Consider the following 17219-nt stretch of genomic DNA (forward strand, 5'->3'; position numbering starts at 1 on the left):
ATAAGAATGCATATTAAAATCTACAAGGGAAAAAGTCCAAGTAACATATAAAGACAGACCTGATTGAATTACACCTGACTTTTCATTGGAGACTCTAAAAGCCAGAAGGGATTGGACAGATATCCTGGAGACTCTAAGGGGCCATGGATACAGGCCCACACTACTATATCCACCAATATTTTCAATTGCTATAGAGGAAGGAATCAAGATATTTGATAACAAAGTCAAATTTAAACAATATATACCCAGAAATTCATTCCTACAGTGGTTATTAGAAGGAAAACAACAAAATAAAGTTAACTAGACCCATAAAACAAAGGAAATAAATCTCACACCAGCAAAATGCACAAAATGGAAACAGACACAGACACACGCAGACACATAGACACACACACACACACACACACACACACACACACACACACACACACATACAAAACCACCACCACCCCAACCAACAACAATAAAATAACAAGAATTAACAATTGTTGTTCATTAATACCTCTCAACATGAATGGACTCAATTCTCCAACAAAAAGACATAGGCAAACAGAATGGATAAGCAAATAGGTTCCATCCTTTTGCTTCATAAAAGAAACACACCACAATGTTAAAGATAGGCATTAGCTCAGAGTTAAGTGTGGGAAAAAATTTTTCAAGCAAATGGACCTAAGAAGCAGGTTGGTATAGCCATTCTAATATCTAACAAAATAGACTTCAAACAAAAATTATTCAAAAGAGATGGTGAAGGGCATTTCATACTCATCAAAGGAAAAATTTCCCAAGATAACAGTTCAATTATGAATATCATTGTCCCAAATGCAAGGGCATACACATTTGTAAAAGAAACATTACTGAAGCTTAAGTCACATGTTGAACCTCACACATAAATAATAGCTGACTTTAATAACCCACTCTCACCAATGGGCAGATCATCCAGAAAAAACTAAACAGAGAAATACTGGAGCTAACAGATGTTTTGGATCATGTGGACCTAACAAATATCTACAGAACATTTCACCCAAACACAAATATAATATCTCTTCTTATCATTTCAAGGAACCTTCTCAAAAATTGAACATGTACTTGGTCACAAAGCAAGTCTAATCAGATACAAGAAAACTGAAATAATCTTCTATATGCTACCAGACAACCACAGATTAAAGTTGGATATCAACAATAACAGAAACAACAGAAATCCTACAAAGTCATTGAAAATTAACTATTCCCTATTCAACTAATACTGGGTCAATGCAGAAATAAAGAAATTAAACTTCCCGGAATTTAATGGAAATGAATGCACAACATACCCAAACTTATGGGACACATTGAAAGTGGTGCTTAGAGGAAATTTCACAGCAGTGAGTGCTTTCAAAGAAATTGCAAAGATCTCATACTAGCAACTTAACAGTACACCTGAAAACTCTTGAACAAAAAGATCAAACACAACCAAGAGGTGTAGAAGGCAGGAAATAATCAAACTCAAACTAAAAACAGGCAGTGGGCCGATGGCTTCTGATGTGCAATGGGACAGTAGCTGAAACAGTTATTCTTGAAGAGTAATTAAGCTCATGCCTCTCAATAGTACAATGACATTTAATAGAGGGGTGTGGAGAAGAACGAGATGCTGAGATGAAGCCACATACACACATAGCCAAGAAGAATGGACAGCTGAATTCAAAAAAACATCAACAATTTCCAGAATTTAAAATCCTGAATCATGACATGACACTAGTGGAATTCAGGTGTTTCTGGTATATAGACTGTTCTCACCCAATGTGAGGTTGAACTGTTGACCTTGTGTACATTCTACTTCAAAAATGAGTCTGTCAGATACGCTAAGCCTATAGGCTGAAGATAATGCCCCAACACTTCAGAGAAACCTCAGATGACTGTCCAGGCAGCTGGCTGTTCCTGTCAACTCACAATTTTTTGGAAGTTGCTTGCATGTACTTCCTGTTTTTATTTTTTTAGCTAATATTATTTCCTTCTTGGGTCTCTGAGGGAGTTGAAGATTAGTTAGATATAGTTGAAGATTAATTAGGATAGAAAGTGAATTAGATACAATAGGATAGATAATGGAATTATTTTCTCTGAATTTGTCAAATAAAATGAACTAGACATTGTTTAGGTATTTATTACTTGTATATATTGTATATAGTTATTGTACTTTTGTATATTGTTTTTCTTATGTTAGTTATAAGCTTTTTTCCTTTTTCCTTTTTATTAAAATAGAAAAGGGGAAATATGGTGATATTTTACTTGTATTAAAATGTTATTTGTATGTTAATAAATAAAGTTGCCCGGGGTCAGAGCTATTAGCAAGCCATAGGAAAGCAGGGCAGTGGTGGCTTACGCTTGTAATTCCAGCACTTGGTAGGCAGAGCTAGGTAAGTCTCTGTGTGTTCAGGGATACAGCCATTATTGGATACACATGCCTTTAATCTCAATACCAATCATGGAAAACCTGTAGGTCTACTCAGACAGGCCGTGACGAGGTGGTCATGTGGTTGGGTTTACAACCAATGAGAAGGCAGAACAGAAATTCTACATAAGGACTTTAACACAGAAAGTAGCTCTGGTTTGGAGAGGTAGGACCACCGCAGGAGGAAGAGTAAGGTTTTAGCTCTTAGCTCTGACCTCTTGGCTTTCTTCTTTGCATTGGTTCTGTGTTTCTTATTTAATAAGAAGGTTGGTTACATCTCCATGTAACAAATTAAAGAAAAAAATATAAAAAAATCAATGAAACAAAGAATTGGGTCTTTGAAAAAATAAACTAGGAAGGCAAACCCTTATCCAAAACAAATAAAAGGCAGAGAATGTCCAAAACAAAGGACATAACAGACATGGAGGAAAACCAAAGAATTATTAGGTCATACTTAAAAAACCTATACTCCACAAAATTGGAAAATTAAATAGAAATGAACATTTTTCTCAATAGAAACAACTTAACATAGCTAAATACAGATAAAATAAACAAGTTAAATAGATCTATAGCCCTTAAGGAAATACAAGCATTCATTAAAAGTCTCCCAAACAAACAAACAAAAATCCCACAGCCAGATGTTTTAACATAAAATTCTACCAGACTAGCAAAGAAGACCTAATACCCAAATTCCTCAAATTATGCAATTAAAGTAGAAACAGAAAGAACATTACCAAATTCTTTTAATGAGGCCAGAGTCACCCTGATACCCAAGCCACACAAAGTCTCAACAGTGAAAGAGAATCACAGACCAATTTCCCTCATGAACATTGATGCAAAATTACTCAATAAAATACTCAAAAACTGAATCCAAGAACATATCAAAAACATCATCTACCATGATCAAGTGGCCTTCATCCTAGAATTGCAGACATCATTCACCACATGAAAATCTGTCGATGTAACTTAACATATAAACAAACTGAAAGAAAAGTAGCCACAAAATCATCTCCTTAGATATTGAAAAGTTCTTTGACAAAATTCAAAACCCTTTGGAAAGATCAGGGATACAAGGGATGTAACTAAATATAATAAAGGCAGTTTACAGAAAGCCTATTGCTGACATCAAGACAAATGGAAAGAAGCTCAAAGCAATTCCATTAGATCAGGAACATCACACTCTTGTCTACTTTTTCCATATATATCTAGCAACAACTAGCTACAGCAACAAAATAACTAAAGGAGATCAAGATAAAAATTGGAAAGGAAGAAGTCAAAGTATTGCTATTTGCAAATGATATGATAGTTAAATAAGAAAGCTCAAAAATTTTCCCAGGGAACATCTACCCCTGATACATACCATCAGTGAATTGTCTGGATAAAAGAATTGACTTGAAAAAAGTCAGTGGCCCTCCTATCATGACAAATGATCTGAGAAAGAAATCAGGGAAACAACACCCTTCACAATAGACACAAATAATATAAAATATATTTCAGTAACTCTACCCAAGCAAGTGAAAGACTGGTATGGTAGAAACTTCAAGACTTGGAAGATGAACATTGAAGAATATGTCAGAAGATGGAAAGACCTCCCATGCTTATGGATCAGTAAGATTAACATAGTAAAAATGGCCACCTTACTAAAAGAAATCTATAGATTCAATGCAATCCTCATGAAAATTCTGACAGTTCTTTACAAACATGAAAGACTAATACTCATATTCATATGGAAAAATAAAAAAAAACCCAGGATAGGTAAAAATATCCTATGAAATAAAAGAACTCCTGGAGGTTTCACCAACCCTGAAATCAAGCTGTAATACACAGTTCCAGTAATAAAAAGTTCATGGTGTTGGCATAAAAACAGAAATGTTGATCAATGGCATTGAATCAAAGATCCAGACATAAATCCACACAATTATTGACCACTGATTTTTTATTAAAAAATCCAGAGGTAATAAAATGGATACAGAAAGCACCTTCAACTAATTATGTTCCTCTAGCTGGATATCTGTTTGTATCAGAATCCATGTCACTCACCTTGCACAAACTTGCTAGACAACACAATGAATAGTCTTAAACTCTGTGACACAGGTTACAACATCCTCAAGAGAACACAAAGCTCATGTACTAAGTTTGACAATTAACAAATTGTCATGAAACTGAATATTTGTAAGGCAAAGTACGCTGTATATAGGACAAAAAGTCAGCCCAGAGAATGGGAAAAGGTTTTCCCCAATTCCACATCTAACAGAGCACTGATACCCCAAATGCATAAAGAAATCAAGAAATTAAACATCAACAAACTAAATAATTCAATTAAAAATGGGGTAGAGATCTAAACAGAATTCTCAACAGTAGAATCTGAAATGGCTGAGCAACCCTTAAAGAAATGTTTAACATCCTTTGCAATCAGTAAAATGAAAATCAAAATGACTCATAAACTCTATCTTATACATGTCAGAACGGCTAAGATCAGTAACACAAGGGACATCTCATACTGTTGAGGATGTAGAGCAAGGAAACACTCCTCCACTGCTGGTGGGAGTTCAAACTTGTATAGCCACTATTGAAATAAATATATTGGTTTCTTAGAAATTGGGAATCTATCTACCTCAAGACCATAGCACTCCTGGGCTTATACCCAAAGATATTCCATCCTGTCACAAGGACACTTGCACAACTATATCATAGCAGCTTCATTTATAATAACCAGAAGCTGGAAACAATCTAGATGTCACACAAATAAAGAAGGGATAAAGAAAATGTTGTGCATTCACGCAATGAAGCATTATTTATTGTTAAAAACAGTGACATCTTGGATTTTGCAGGCAATTTGAAAAAAAAATGATCTTGAAAAAATCATCCTGATGAGGCAATCAAGATGCAGAAAGAATAGCATGGTATTTACTCACTTATAAATGGATATTAGTTGTTAAGTAAAAAATAATCAGGCTACCATCCACAGACCCAGAGGGGCTAAGTAACACAGTGAAATTAATGAGGATGCAAAGATCTCCCTGGGAAAGTAGAATAGATTTCATGCATGTACTGGCAGTGGGTGCTGTTGGGAACAGTAGCGATCAAGTTGTGGGGAGGAAGGGAGAAAATAATGGGAGAAACTGCTGGAATTGGGGGCACATTCGGAGGTGGTAATCTAGTGCCGCAAAAACACAACAGATTGTACCAGAGTAACCCTAACAAGTATCCTGGCACAATAGGGTCGTGAACATCATGAGAGTAACTAACAACTTCAGGAAGGATGAAGATCCATTTCGCATGATGAAACCCATGATTTGAGGTGCTATCAGGGACAAGATTATGTATTTAATGACATTAACCCAAATTTTGTTGATGATGTTGCTTTTATTGGTTTCGTTTTTCATGACAGGGTTTCTCTGTGTAGCCTTGGCTGTCCTGGGACTCCCTCTGAAGACAAGGCTAGCTTTAAACTAAAGACCTTCACCTGCCTCTGCCTTCCAAGTTCTTGGTATAAAGGCAAGCATCACTACTGCCCAGCCATAATTTTGATCCAATTAATCAAGTTTTACTTCTGTGCACACCAAAGCTGGTCCAGCAGCTGTGGTGCCTGATGTGGAGCTTAGAAGAACAGCAACAGATAAATGTCTAGACTTCTTTTATATGGGAAAATCATAATCTTGTGATTGCCTGAGGAATTGGACAAGATAGGAACTTTTCAAGCAAAATACAGGAGCAAATACTAGTTTAAGATTAACTGGCAGAATATCTTCTTGTGATTTGAGAAAGGATGGAGGTCAAGATAAAGTCAAGGTGTGAAACACGTTAAATTCCAGAATCCAGAGAGTTGAGTTTTAAAGTAAACTGAAATGAACTTATTTTGATATTGTAACAGGATGGCTACCAATCTTAAGATAGAGTCAGATTGATTCATCACTTGGGAAAAACCTAATAATCTCATTCTGCTGAAAGGATATAGTAATAAACTCGCCACTAAGCTCTTATCTTAATTGATTAGTATATCTCTCAACTCTTGGTAGAGAAGCTTCTTTTATCAGTCTGTGGGGACTGACACAGAGGCCCTGATTATGCAAGGTACTGCCTGATTATGCAAGGTACTGAGAATAAGATATGCTGGAGGGTCCAGCTAAAAGTGGGACATATATATATATATATATATATATATATATATATATATATATATATATATATAAAATATCTCTTCCTCCAAAGAATCAAGGATCATCATGAAAAAAGAGGCAGAAAGTATGTTAGAACCATTTTGGTAATAGATGATTCTAAGGAAACAGAGCTCTTGCATATGTTAATTTACTTGTTGTGACCCTATGCACAAAACCTGCACAGATTAATCTAGAAAAATCCAAGTAGAGTGGAGGTGTTCAAGAAGTCCCACTCTTAGCTGAAGAGCTAATGGACACCGATGATTTCTGCGAGAGGATGTGTCAGATTTCTAAATTTAGAGACTACTCATGATTCCATAGATGCCACTCCACTAGGCACATAGTAGCCTCACTAAGTAGACTTGTTGATTTTTAATTTTGGGTTTTTTTTTTGTGTGTATTAAAGAACACATGAAAATTGAAAAGAATTGTGGTCTGAGAATAAAAAAGGAACTGAAAGGAGATAAGCATTTGTAGATTTGACTAAAACACATGCATGTATAAAACACTCACATGTTTTAAGTAGTAAATGATATAAATATTCTAAAAATTAATTATGTTGGTTTGAGTTGGAAGAAGTCAGTGAAGTGTGGAATCCAAAGAGATACAGAGGCTTCTTTAACTTTCTCATAAATCTGAATTCAAAGTTTCTAGCACCTTCCCCATGTGCCCTGGTCAGCCTTCAGTGATCACAAAACCTCAGTGCCTCTTCAATACACCTTAACCCTTCGGATAAAATCACAAGGAAATCTAAAGGGTCTTTGCTAATTAACAATGTGAACTTTTTCATAAATGATCTAGTCTCCCAAAGCAAGCTCTGTCCCTGTCATTGCCACCACAATTGAAATGAAAATTGCAGTTCTGGAGGGAGGTGAGGTCACAAAGTCACAGAACTCTAGCTTGTTATAACTCTAGCCCAGTGATGCTTATTAATGAAAGTAGATCTGCCCAATGAACCCACCATCCTGCAGAGACAAGAAGGTAGTTGAGTGCTTTGTATTTCAGTCTGAGTGGCAGAGTCCTCAAAGAAGGAAGGCCTGAGTAAGTGTTCCTGTCTGGTAAGGGATTGGGGATAGAAACAGATCTATGGAATAGACAAAAAAGGCACAAGAATAATTGCATAAGCAAAAGATGAGTTAGAAAGAATGAAGTGTTCCTATCCTTGTCTCTGTTGTTTCGTAATGTAATATAAGACCCACACCAAGGGTGAAATTGGGTAATACAGGATAATGCAACCCATAAGTGAATGTGCTGAAGGATTGTGGTAATAACACAATGTGATAGTTCACCTCAGCTAACATGATGTGTAGAATCTCTTTGCAATATTATGATTTTAGTTGAATTTACCTTGGTTTCATGTCCTAGTAAATATTAGAATGGAAATATAAGAAGCACACATCCCTGGGAAGTGGAGGATGTGCTAGGTTTGTGAAGTGAAAAGTTCATATATGACACTAAACTTATGATCTGGTTATAGAAACAAAAACTGAATCTTATTGAACAGCCATTGCTACAGTGACTGCTTTAAAGCCTCTACCTCTTGCACTTAGAAAAGGAAAAAGGAAGGGGAGGTCTAGTAAGAGTGTCAGACAAGGACAGCCAGGACCAAGTGTATCTTGAGTTATTTCCCTTGGTTTCATCATACTCAGTTATTAAGCACAACCTGATGGTATGCCTTCACTCACTGTTTATCTGTATTGCTAAAGGGAGACAGAAATGTTCCAGGGTTCTAACTCTCAACTAAAGTGGAACTATTATTTAGTATGCTATATGTCACTGGCCAATATTTAAAGTTTCACATTATTCAGATTGTACTTTATTATCTCACATGCCACTCCTCTTTTTGAATGCATCATAAATATCATCATAATAGATTCATCAATATAAGAATACGCAAATAAGCCAGATGTGTGGTGAAAACCTTTCATCCTAAGGCTTGGGAGGCAGAAGAAGGCATTTCTCTGTGAATTTGAACCCAACAGGATCTATGTTGTTGCTAGAGAATTTCTCTCCAGCTCCCACCACCAAGTCCCGCCAGTCTCAGAGCCCATTTATAAAATAAACACACAGACTCTTACATTATTTAAACTGCTTGGCCATTAGCTCAGGCCTGTTATTGTCTAGCTCTTACTCTTATATTTAGCCCATTTCTATTAAACTTTACTTTGCCACATGGCTCATGGCTTACTGGTACCTTACATCTTCCTTGTCCTGATGGCGGCTGGCAGAGTCCCTCTCTCAGCCTTCCACTTCCCAGAATTCTTTTCCTTGTCCCGCCTATACTTCCTGCCTAGCCAATGGCCAATCAGTGATTTATTTACTGACCAATCAGCAACACACTTGACATACAGACCATCCCACAGCACTTCCCCTTTTCTTTTCTTAAAAAGGAAGGTTTTAACTTTAACATAGTAAAATTACATATAACAAAACAATTATCAAGCAAGAATTACAGTTACAATATTAAAGAAGAGATCCTATCTATCTTATATTTGTAAGTTTAAGGTTTTATATCTAACTTATCTTTTATTATAACTAAGGAAAATTGTAAGTATCTAGTCTTTAACCACATCAAAGACCTCAGAAGGATATATTACTACCTGAGAAATGGAGAAGGATATAAGCAACTCTTAGGAGTCTTGTAGGGTAGACAGAGACAGCTGGCAGCCTGGACAGTCATTCAAAGTTCTCTTGTAAGGTTGGGGCATCTGTCTTCAGCCCACAGGCCTAGAGTCTCTTATTCATTTTTTTCTGTGTCCTCTAGAATGTCTGGCAGTTTTCTCTGCAAAGCAGGAACCTGAAGGACCATTTTGTCAAGCAAAGTTCAGTGGTCACCTTTGTATGGGTCCTGCATGTCCAGTTGATCAGGCAGTCCAGGCAAGAACAGTTTCTTGCCCAAATGGCTATTTTTGTCAAGGTGAAGATAAACTCCGTATGGAGTGTCTTCGATGCCCATCCTCCTCTCTGAAGTAAATCGGTGCTGTCAGGAGCAGACATGTCTCATTGTCCAAAAAGTCTAAATTTTTAAAACATTTTAAATGCCATATTCTGTAGGTCTTTGAAGTGTTTGAAGACTACCTATCTATCTGAAATATAACTATGTATACCTAGAAGACTTAACTAACATGGCTACAAATATGATTATCATAGATGACTAATTATTAATCTATTTTTTAATTATCCATTATAATTTTAAATGAGTTACATAAACATAATACCTCAAACAAGAATAGAAATATATATACAGTAAAACAAAATTAAGTTTAAATTTGTATCAATAAACTAAAATCTGTAGCAATGTAAAACATTTTAAACAAGTTGTTACTCTTTCAAAGTAGGTTCATTAATCTACCCTTTCATCCTATCATATCTAAACTATCCCCTTTTTTTCTTTAGAAAGAGATTGTATTTATAATCAACCTGCTTTAAATAAAAATATTGGTTTTTGTCTGTCCCACACCAGAGGGCTCTTCTGATTTGGGACATAAGAATCTCTTAACCATTTTTTTTTTTTGAGCAATATGTCTGGGTTTAGAGGGGGAGTGAGCCAATTCCATCTCTAAAGTCAGCTTGGTATATTTGGGAATTTGGGCGTAGCTTTTTTTACTACTTCCTGCTGGAGGGGGGCGCTGTATCTTTTGGAGACAGAAAGAAAATTTTAGGATCATGGAGTAGTCCGTGAGGCTGTATATCTGAGCCAGTTGACTTGAAACCATTTTGGATGTTGAATCATCTGGGCCATGGTGTCATTGGAGACCTTTTAGGGGGTCTTGGCTGGTCAAACCTGATGTATCTTAATCTGGAACAAATCCATGGTCTCTGGCTTTCTGTGGAAACAAGAGCAGAGACTCTTTTCCAAAGCAACATATCCTTATATCCAAATTTTGAAGTCAAGGTACCTTTAAAATATACATTTTGGCATAACTCAACAGCTTTTACAATCAAATGTTTTTCTGCAGTTACGAATATCAAAGAGAACATAATCCAGATTCTCTGTGTGGTAGTCATCTTTACGTGGCTTATTTTTTATACTTCCTTTACTGTCTCTTTAAAGACTTTATTTTTTAAAACTATGTATTTGTTTCTATAACTCTATATATCAATTTTTTTGTCTCTTTCAAGCCTACGTATCTTTTACATATATTGTAAACTATTACATCTGAATCTGTCTTATTGTGAATCTCTTGCCTTAAACTGCAGCAGCTGTGGCTGCTGGCTCCGCCCACCTCAGCTTCCCAACATGGCGGCGGTCCGCTTTCCGCCAGCTCTGGGAGCCGTAACTCTCAGAAATAGTGGGTCTACACTTTTACCAAAGTAGCATGTAGCCCAGAAACTTATTTTTTTTTGTTTTGTACTAGCAAAGGCTAAATCCAGCACATAGCTTAATGTGTTATTTGCAGAGGCCTCATTCCCACCATATTGCAGGTCGAGAGCGCACGCTAGGAACCCGCCAGTAGCTCAAACCGGCAGCTGCCGCTTATTTGAGAGAGACAATTAGGAAGCTGTTTTTAGTTCCGTTTTAGAATCTTTTTTCTAAGTTTTTAGGTGGAAACTCTTGCCCCACGTTGGGCGCCATTTGTTGCTAGAGAATTTCTCTCCAGCTCCCACCACCAAGTCCCGCCAGTCTCAGAGCCCATTTATAAAATAAACACACAGACTCTTACATTATTTAAACTGCTTGGCCATTAGCTCAGGCCTGTTATTGTCTAGCTCTTACTCTTATATTTAGCCCATTTCTATTAAACTTTACTTTGCCACATGGCTCATGGCTTACTGGTACCTTACATCTTCCTTGTCCTGATGGCGGCTGGCAGAGTCCCTCTCTCAGCCTTCCACTTCCCAGAATTCTTTTCCTTGTCCCGCCTATACTTCCTGCCTAGCCAATGGCCAATCAGTGATTTATTTACTGACCAATCAGCAACACACTTGACATACAGACCATCCCACAGCACTATGTAGTGAGTTTGTGGTCAGCCACAACTGCGTGGTGATGCACAGTCACGAAAAATAACAAAAAATCAGCAAGTACATGCTCACATTTAAAAGAAATGTTTAGGAACTTAATATTCTTCTCATGCTATTATTTGTTAGTTACATCTTAGTGTTTCATGTCATATTTTGTACATATTAACAGTATTAGTAATGTCTCTGTCTTATCTACTATAGCCTTTGCCCGTGTAATGAGAAAAATTCATATTTCTTGTGGCATCATAAACATCATGTCCATCTTGTACTTTTGAAATCAAACTGGGAGATGGGACAGTTTTCTGTCGGGTTAGACGGCACTGAGAACACTGACTGCTCTTCACTTTTTTGCAGAAGCACTGGAACTTGACATTGCCTATGAGATAAACCTTCATGTCAAAGTGAAAATTTATTTCTAAAAAGATTTATATGGTTATCTTTATTTTGTGTGCATGCATGTTTGTGTCTGCATCAACTATGAGCTCTTTGAGAATGCAGTGCCTGCATTGGCCACTAAAAGGTAAGAACCCATGGAATTGGAGTCACAGTGGGACCAAACACAAATCCCTTATAGTAACAACACATTTTCCTTACCACTAGCAACCTTTCTAGTACCTCCTGATGAAAAAAACTTTAAAGCTAGAAACATACATCTGAATACCAAAAAAATGAACAAAGATAAAACGAGGAACACAAACTGCACAGAAGGTTGAATCATGTTTGGTACCACCCTAAATGGTTTTGTTAGCATAGACTGAGATGACCATGCTTGTGCCAAACTAGCCATGGTCAAATCCCTTCAATATTGACTCTGCCTCTAAGCACTTTTTGGATTTAAAGAGGCACACATTCGTTTTGAGTCTAAGTTCAGTTTTCGACAGTGAAAATAATGGTATGGACCATATTGTGTAATTTTAAACATCAAAAAAGAGGTCAAACTGAGAGTATAGGAGTGAATCATAAATTGTCATTGCTGTTTTCCACATATACATAAATTATATTTAACTCACAAAAATTATATTTTCTATTATACACTTAACTCTTTACAATTTTTAAAATAATATTTTCATGTAGAATACAGCATATCAATGGATGTGACCCTTGTGACCACATTCTACCTATAATATTTGTCCTTTTTACATCTTCTCAGATGTGACAAGGTAGAAGCACTGGCATCATTTTCCTAGAAATGTTCCTGGACTCTCATGAAGCACAACTCCAGGTATGTGGAACTTTAAAAAGCTTCCAGGAATATTGAGTTTTCATTTGTCACATGTTAAACATTGTGTATCTTAAAGTATGTCACAGTCGACCCCTGCACTCCAGAGAGGTGTCCAAACCCCACATCACGGGCAAGGATGAACCAATGGTGAAGGCATGGGTATAGGGGATTTGACTCTGCCTCACCTGAGGTGGGTGGCCCCAGTGGTCCAGAATGACTGACTCAGTTACTACCCAGGCCAACAACCGGGCCCACCCTAACATCTACCCCATTTAGGACATGCTGCAGCTTTTGAAGAGACTGATCCTATGAAACAATACTGGGGGATCTCTAAGACTCAGAGCAGCCATGGAATATCCCAGAGGACTTCCAGTGAGAATCCAGTGATGATAGTGTACAGGGGTCTTGAACCGGACCAGTGATGCCTTGCATTGAACATTTGTTGTAATGCTAATAGGAAAAAAGGGATATAATGTATGACACATAGAGACCCCCAATGCCACCAGGATGAATGAAGAGGTGTTGGTAAGGTAGGATAGAAGGAAAAGCTAAGAGAGTTGTTTGTTTGTTTTGTTCTTGTTTTTGTTTTTCTGCTTGCTTGCTTCCCTAATTTCTTTTCTTTTATTGGAAGGCATGGCAGGGTGAGGAGTGGAAATGGAGGGATGAGGAGGTGAACAGAATTGGAGTGAATGATGTGAAACTCACAAATAATCAATAAAGAAGTTAAAAATTTAAAAAAAAATGTCATATTTCCTATGTATATGACCATCAGGAGAAGAAGCAAAAACATCAATAAAGAACATGTTTGTGATACTGTTCTGGTGAACTTTTCAGTGATCTCATCTCTCAGTCAGCATCAGTGTTGACAGAAATTGGAACATGTTTGTTGCAATATCAGTCTCAAACTGTGATTCCATGAGTTTCATGTGCAGACACCAGCTTCCATTCTTCCAACAACCTTAAACAAAATTCAATTTCTTCTTTGTCTGAGATTTGTACATTTTCAAATAAGGAAACAAAACTCATACCCATACATCTCATGGGAATGTCACAAGGGAAATATCACTTAGAACTCAACAGATAAAGCACAAAACAATACTGTAAGATTTCAAGGACCTACTGATATGCAGAATTCTATCCTGTGTCTGTATTGATTGATTGATCAAGAACTGTAACTGGGCAAATGAGTGTGGTCTGCAGGTTGAAGCATCCAAGAGTATTAGTGGATTATAAACACCACTTTTCTTTGATGATACAAAGAAATTTATTTGGGCTGTCATTCTTAGGACTCACATTATTGGCATGTAGGGTTTTTTTTTTTTTTTGTATTTGTTCTCCATAAGCAGAAGTGACCAGATTTCTGAGTGTTTGTGGTGACATTCACAGGCATTGCCAGGCCGTGAGGTTCTTGGTTTACTCAGAATTATACCCAACTTTTGTATTGTCAACTATATTTTCCTTTACTTTTTTTCATTTTGATTTTCTTTTGTATTTTTGCTAGAAATTTTTAATTAGATAAAAGTAGCATGTTTCTTTTAAGCTTTTTTTCTATTTAGTGTTTTGATTGAACCAATCCCACTTTTTTTCCCATCTGTCCACCCTTATCCAGCATATGTGATCCAGGCACTTTTCTTCTATGCTGTTATCACTGTATTTTCTCATTTTCACTGGTCTCTCATAGAGTCTCTTTTTAATCCTCTTAAAGGCTCCATACTAACTTTTGTGGCCTGCACACATAGTCACTCTTACATAATCATGTATTTTAATAATGATAAACTAAGAAGCAACATTGAGACACAATGTACACTATTGATCCTTCTTGGCCTATATTACCTCACTTACTAAAATACTTTCTATTTTCTGATGTAGCCACTTTCTAGGGAATTTCCAATCCCAATGCATTGATAACAGGAAACTGCTACTATCTGGTAGTTCCTAAGTTCTCAGCTCATCTCTGCACTTTCTTTTAACTTCTTCAGTTTTCAAGATTCACTGGTAATTTTCCCCCAGTTCTTGATTGTCCTGCTGATTGGCTGGCTAACTGTCTTTGCATAGCAAATCAGTAAGTGGAGCATTTTCTCCCGTCCTGAGGCTTCTTGGTTCAGCCTGGTACTGATTCACAGCTGCTCCGTCCTACTTCTTCAAGGGAATCTCACCCTACTTAAGAGGGCTACACACACATTCTCCTGCAGGAATCGTATTGCATCCTGAGAGTCTCCTCCCACTACACTGATGGGATGTTTAACGGACTGCCATCTTACCAACTGTTTACACTCAAGATTTTTGACTGGTACCTGATTATTCTAGACATAGTTTCAACAGAGACAATGAATATTTCCCCATTAGCTATCATTCTTCATATAGTGATCATCTCCTTGGCATTTCTGCTGACTTATTTTGCCTATTATTATTCTGTTGAGCATTTTTGGGATTTCATTGCTTTGAATGTCCCAATGCTCTTACAGTCCTAACCTGTGTGTGCATGTGTGTGTGTTTGTGTGTGTGTGTGTGTGTGTGTGTGTATTTGTTGTGACTTTTCATAAGAGCTAGCTCTTAACTTAATAAGATAAAAGCTGTCACTTAACCCATAATTTGAATACATTCTATGCTCTTAACAAAATTCTATATGCATAACTGTAGATATATTCTGGATGATATTATAACTTTTTCATTAATCATCTTTTAATTTTAGATAAGATATACTGTGAGAATTGATGGTTTTCAGTTTGGTTATGGATATTGAAATTGACTGCATTTATACAAAGTCTAGAAAATATAAGTATATTTTTGTTGTCCTATATCTTGCTTGATATTATTGGCTCTCACTTTCCATTGCTTATCACAGGCCAAATATCCTTACCCATAATGCTGCCTATTCAATGATTATGAAGGCATGTCAACAATACATATATGTGTGCTGAGGCATTTTGACACCTTACAATAGTGTACATTGTAAGTAATATTTTTTTCTGGCATTAACTTTGAGAAATTCTTGTTCTGTAGTCTAGGCTGGGATGTTACTCCTGAGACCTAAGGAACATTCTGATTTAGTTTCTCTGTATATCTTTGTATTACTAATACTTTTCATTCATTTTGACCAGAGAAATGGCTTTGACTATTGTCTAAAGAGAATCATGCCAGGTCATAGAATAGACTTCTGGAAATTGGCCATCAAAATCATTTTCTTGTCACAAACTACAGCTGGAATTCTGGGAAATTTTTCTCTTCTCTACTACTATCTAGTTCACTATGGAGAGAGCAAACTAAAGCCCACAGATTTGATTCGCATGCACCTAAACACCGCCAATGCTTTGATCATTCTCTCTTCAGGAGTGCCAAATACAGTGGCAGCTTTTGGGTTGAAGCAGTTTTTAAATGATCTTGGGTGCAAATTAATTTTGTACATTCAGAGAGTGGGCAGGACTGTGTCCATTGGCACCACCTGCCTCTTGAGTGTTTTCCAAGCCATCACCATCAGTCACAAGGAATGTTGCTGTAAGGATCAAAAAATCAAAGCTTCAAAGTACATTGGCTGCTCCATTGCCCTCCTCTGGGTTTTATACATGTTGATAAATGTCGTTTTTCCTGTGTACCCACTTATTGAAAGGAATAGTAAAAATCAGACAAGAAAAAGAGATTTTGGATACTGTTCCACTGTAGAGAGTAATGATATCAATGATTCACTCTATTCAGCACTGGTGGTGTGCCCTGAAATCTTCTTTTCTTTGCTCATGGCCTGGTCTAGTGGTTACATGATTGTCATTCTGTACAGACACAAACAGAGGATTCAACACATCCGTAGCACTCGAGGTTCCAGTAGAATCTCTTTTGAGTCCAAAGCCACCCAGAGGATCCTGGCCCTGGTGTCTACATTTCTGGCTTTTTATACTCTCTCCTCCATCTTACAAGGCTGTGTAGCTCTTTTGTATATTCACAGCTGGTGGCTGGTGAACATCAATATCCTCACTTCTCTAGGTTTTCCCTGTTTTGCACCATTTGTTCTTATAAATTGTTATTCTGTGGTTCCTAGACTCAGTTTGGCCTGGATAAGGAATAAAATCTTTAATTCTTATTTTAATTATGTAAATGATATTTTTTTGTGGTATCCAGGTGTTTACCATCTCCATCACAATATCAGTACAGAAAGTGAAGGAGTTAGTGTCTTGTCTTTTAACAATTAACCAAAGTGATAAATTGGTAGTTTTGTCAGCTGGTTTAATTAGCAGCCTACATGAGCTTATCCCATTGTAAGAGGACTACCTTACTTTTCAACTTACCCCTGCTAGGCTTCCCTTTGTCTAGCTGATGTACAAAAGAGCTAGCAAAATCCTCTCAATGAAGGCGCCTTTCTTCCCACTTTCATTCTCTAGGACATCCTGAGAGCTTGGTTATTTCACAGACAGCTTATGGGTCTTACAGTCTAATGGTAAAGAAAACTGAAATCATG

At 36.9% G+C, this 17219-nt stretch overlaps 1 protein-coding gene across 1 annotated transcript; it reads left to right on the forward strand.

The window, feature by feature from the left end:
* Positions 1-11874: 11874 nt before the first annotated feature.
* Positions 11875-16953, forward strand: LOC131901419 (vomeronasal type-1 receptor 4-like). Its single transcript, XM_059252599.1, has 3 exons — positions 11875-12070; positions 12701-12772; positions 15618-16953. Exon 3 carries the CDS (start codon positions 15787-15789, stop codon positions 16951-16953), a length of 1167 nt encoding a protein of 388 aa, XP_059108582.1. The 5' UTR covers positions 11875-12070; positions 12701-12772; positions 15618-15786.
* The last annotated feature ends 266 nt before the right edge of the window (positions 16954-17219 follow it).

Source organism: Peromyscus eremicus, chromosome 1 (genome assembly GCF_949786415.1).
Source record: "Peromyscus eremicus chromosome 1, PerEre_H2_v1, whole genome shotgun sequence".
Lineage (NCBI taxonomy): Eukaryota > Metazoa > Chordata > Mammalia > Rodentia > Cricetidae > Peromyscus > Peromyscus eremicus.